At 36.2% G+C, this 4,915-nt stretch overlaps 1 protein-coding gene across 1 annotated transcript in view; it reads left to right on the forward strand.

Moving 5' to 3' along the window:
• The window catches only part of LOC135216651 (uncharacterized), a 19,024-nt gene extending 18,725 nt beyond the window's left edge, over positions 1-299 (forward strand). The window contains exon 4 of the mRNA XM_064252036.1: positions 102-299. Within this exon, the coding sequence (XP_064108106.1) occupies positions 102-299 (198 nt within the window). The remainder of the gene's footprint in view (positions 1-101) is intronic.
• Positions 300-4,915: the final 4,616 nt, after the last annotated feature.

Consider the following 4,915-nt stretch of genomic DNA (forward strand, 5'->3'; position numbering starts at 1 on the left):
TCAACTCCTCCTCTTCCTCCTCCTCCCAAACTTCCATCCTCAGCTGCGCCTCCTCCCCCTAAACTCCTCTCATCAACTCCTCCTACTAAACTTTCCTCCAGAGCTCTTCCTTCTCCTCCCAAACTTCCCTCATCAATTCCTCCTCCTCCTCCTCCTCCTCCCAGACTTCCATCCTCATCACCTCCTCCTCCTCCCAAAACATTCCCTCATCAATTCCTCCTCCTCCTTCCTCCTCCTCCCAGACTTCCATCCTCATCACCTCCTCCTCCCAAACTTCCCTCCGCAGCACCTCCTCCTGAAAACTTCCATCCTCATCCTCCTCTTGTCCTCCTCCTCCTGTGCACAAACAGGGCTAAAAGAATCGTGCAGTAATCCCCTCCTCCTCGCTTGGGCCCAATCTCCCAGTTTACATTCCACAAACAGAACCGACAGCGGAACTCTCAGTTTTTTCTTCTTATTTTCCCAACAACAGTAATTCATTCAAACGTGTTTTGGCAGCTAGATGTTCGCCCGCTCCCTCGCAAGGGTGCCTGTGTGGATCTCCACTTCGCTAAACCCCAAATACGATCCTCTTTTGGGTATCGGATCTCACTCTCATCCCCAACCCCCACCCCCCTCCCAAGGTTGGGATGTAAACAAATAAAATATCGCCTTTAGAACGTGTCCGTCGGTTGAGGATTCACCTGCTGTTGTGTTCTGGTTATGGCTGGAGGGGAACTTTGCTTGAAAATATAGATATAAAGTGTTTTTATTTTATCCATTTATTTGCCGTGAGAGATTTTGATGTCTGTCATTCGTTTTTGGTCCGTTTGTTGACCTCTTTTGGTTCATTTCTTAAGTATGGCATTATAGATTCCTTGTTTAAAGCGAAGAAAATGAGATTATAGAAACGAAGAAGCATACATTGTTGATACAGGACTTAATTTCTTAGAGTATGCCATTGCTGTTAATAGAGAGGCATTTGATATTTATATAATATATATATATATATATATATATATATATATATATATATATACATTATATATATATATACATATATTATATATATATATATATATATATATATATATATATATATATATATATATATATATATATATATATATATATATTTTTTAATAATATATATATGTGTGTGTGTGTGAGATGAAAGAGGTTATAATTAATAATATGTTTTAATATGCCAATTTGATGTGCTGTGACTTTGCGCAGAACAGAGCCGAAGCAATGACCTGAGAAAGCTGATAAATGATTTCTGGGAAGGCGTGATATGAAAATGCATAGTTAAGTGGGTCAATGTTCATCAGTTCATGTGGTCTTTGTTCAAGTGCCTTTGAAAACTGGCTGCAACCAGTTTATAGAGGCGTTTACGAAGTGTGCTTTCATATGTGCGTGTGCGCCTCTTCCGTTGATAATGGCATCTTTAGCCAAGTCTATGGGGAGACTTACGGAGACGTCTGTGGGAGAAAGGCAGAATGCTGGGGATAGCTCTGCAAAAGTTTATTTACTTCTGTGTGTGATTTCTGGGCTGGAGAGGGTAAGTGTACCTTACTTTAGCCAAAGGGATGGCTTGTTTATTACCTTGTATAGATGTCCATATTTCATATAGTCTATTTGACTTTGTCTTTACAATTGCTTACACTTAATTGTGTGTTCTCCTGTCTTTGTAACAGACGATTCTGACAAGGGGACTGAGAGTCCAAGGGGACCTAGAGTCCCGTATGGGAAGAGCAAATAATTGGTGTGACTAATTACTGATTGAGACATTTTAATATTGGGTTTTAACTAAGTTAGTTAGTCTGTGACTTGAGTTATTATCTTTCTATTGTTAAATAAATGTTATATTTTTCCATATCTCTGACTCTCATTGATGACCTGTTAGAATGGAGAAGAGAGAGAGAGAGAGAGAGAGAGAGGGAGAGAGAGATTGTGTGTTATCAGTTTGCCTTAGGGTTTCACGCATACCAAATAAAATACGAGATTCTTATCTCGTAACATATATATATATATATATATATATATATATATATATATATATATATATATATATATATATATATATATATATACACATATAAATATGCCTCCATTCATTTGCTACCCTTTTCTAACAATTGCTTTCATAGTGCAACTGCTTTGAGGTTTTTCCTCCTGTCACACCTTTCAAACTTTTTTACTGTCAGTTTCTGTTTCAGCACTGAATGACCTCATAGGTCCCAGCGCTTGGCCATTGGTTTGAATTGTATATTCTCTTCTTTTATAGAATTCTCCAAGGGAAATATCACTCTATGTTGAAGCAAGATAATGAAATTAAAGTACTGAGTTGTCAGTAGGGGAGGTAAATTAATATAGAATAGAGGGAAGTTTAGAGAAAATCTCAATGAGATATTTATTATTTCAATCAGACAGTTTGTGTGTGTTTTTTATACAAACAAATAACCATTAATAAACTCTCCTTTTCGCATCAGATGGCTGTTGTTTCAGGTAGGGAGTGTTTTTCTATCATCGGACTGCAACATATGCATTTGCAAATTCATTTCGTAACTGTTGATTTAATCAGATTTTCGAGGGAGACTCATTCTACCGTAATGAATTATTTCCAGCACTGAAATTCAGTCATGTCACAAACAAAAGGTTTTATCTTTAAAGGCCCGTTTCTCTGAAACCCTTTTAATCTAAAGGGTAGAATATATTTCCCCGGCGTTTATTTAATCATTTTTTGTGATCGTTGGAATATAGTATGAGATACCTTGCTTGACATATAGTCATTTTAATGAGAAAATAGTCCTGGAAAAATTATCAAAACAATATTATGCAGCAGAGGAACGTTCAGTTAGTTTGATGATCTGAGCTGCTCTCTCTCTCTCTCTCTCTCTCTCTCTCTCTCTCTCTCTCTCTCTCTCTCACTGTTTTGGGTTTTGGCCAGTGCACGTGGCTTTATCATCGTACATAAACCTATTTCATTATATTATACATTACTGTCTAAGTAGACTGGTCTCTCTCTCTCTCTCTCTCTCTCTCTCTCTCTCTCTCTCTCTCTCTCGTTTTTGACCACTGCTTCTGTCTTAGTTATCGTTCGTAAAACTTATTCATTATACTCTTCATTTACTGTTTAATTCGATTCTTAACTTTTCTCTCTCTCTCTCTCTCTCTTCCCCCATTTGCGTGTGATGTTTATCATGAAGTAGAAACTCCTCACTGCCTCGCGATGCCGAAAGAGAGGGAGAGAGAGAGAGAGAGAGAGAGAGAGAGAGAGAGAGAGAGAGAGAGAGAGCTGAAGTTTAATTGATGTTATCGTCGCACAACGTAGATCAAATGTCATGTGGACATGAAGGAGGAGCCTTTGATAACGTAGCTCAGACGATTTTATTGCGTTATGAACGAAACCTTGTAATTACATTAAATGGGAATTGCTTTAATAATAGATTTCGTCCGTTTAACGTTTAATGAAGAAGGCTGGATGGCAGAAGATAGAGGAAGTTAGAAAAGGTCTGCTTCCATGTACAAAGGAGAGAATTGAGTCTCATTATCCGTCATTATAGACGAAATATGGACGAAGCTTAACTTTCATTTGTTCGTGGCTTTGCCCCAGCGCATTAAAAAAAATCAAAATAGAAACGAATGCTTCAATTGAAGGTGAATTTTAGACAATTAAACTCATTACAGTATTGTCTTAGTTTACCTATAAAAATCCATATTCCTAGCGTAATTTTTCTCCACATCACATCTAGAATTGTGTCTTATTTTAATGTTTATTGTATATATTTTTTTCATTTTTCATATATGTCACTTTAAAATGTTATTGAATATATTGCTTTAAAATGTATGTTTTTTATTTGTTCAAAATGTTGTTTATTTGCATCAAAATGTTAGCTGTATCTACTGGTAAGGTATCTTACTAGAATTTTGTAATTCGTGGAACTCTTTGGTGCTGTTGAAATTGACTTCGAAATTTGACATACGTTATTTTAATATGTTTATTGTATATATTATTTTGAAATGTTTGTAGTTTATGTATTTCAAAATGTTAATTGTATCTTCTGGTAAGGCATCTCACTCGAATTTCGTAATTCGTTTAACTCCCTGATGACAAGATATACAATGCTGTTAGAATTGACTTCGAAATATTGTTCTCATAACTCTCTCTCTCTCTCTCTTTGTCGTTAGAGGGATATCCTCCGGAATGCGTGAACTGAATATCCTATGGACCCTAACTAGAAAATTATCAAATATATTACTTGGATACCATTTACTGACAAATTTCTTGATTACTCTTGAAATACGTACAAAATCCTGAAAGGGATGTTTTTAATATTAAATATTTTTAATACTATGAGAATTCTTCTGTGGCAAGTTTTTTTTTTGCAGTTTTCAGATAGCAAAATCCTGAAAGGGATGTTTTCATATTTAATATTTTTTTTTTTGCAGTTTTTAGGTAGTTATAACACATGCTTGCAAAAGGTTGAGTATATTATTTATATAACTGATTAAACTAAAGACGTTATTAAATTATTTATTTTACTTAATTCTTATAGGTATCAGTCCCCACTACAAAAATAAATCAACCTGTTTGTTTTCCCATCCCGTCGATATGGGTAGTACAATTCATTTGAGATTTTCATAAAATTTATTCTTAGTCATTTCGTAGACAAATTTATTTCGTTCTAAGCAGATCTACCACTAAATACCCCACTGCGACACCAAGCCCTTTTATAAAAGCCTCTCTCTTGCTGCAGAGGTCAGAGACCAGATAAGTAAACTGAAGGAGACAGCAGAAAATTGTTTTGTTTTATCCTAAAAGTAACTTCCGACGAAAGTATCTTTTCAGGGGGACCGACGGGGGAGGGGGTGGGATGTGATATGATAAGGCCTTTTAGGAGAGGGTCGGTTAAGGGGGAGGGATGAGGGAGGA

This window comes from Macrobrachium nipponense, chromosome 6 (assembly GCF_015104395.2).
Source record: "Macrobrachium nipponense isolate FS-2020 chromosome 6, ASM1510439v2, whole genome shotgun sequence".
In the NCBI taxonomy this organism is placed as follows: domain Eukaryota; kingdom Metazoa; phylum Arthropoda; class Malacostraca; order Decapoda; family Palaemonidae; genus Macrobrachium; species Macrobrachium nipponense.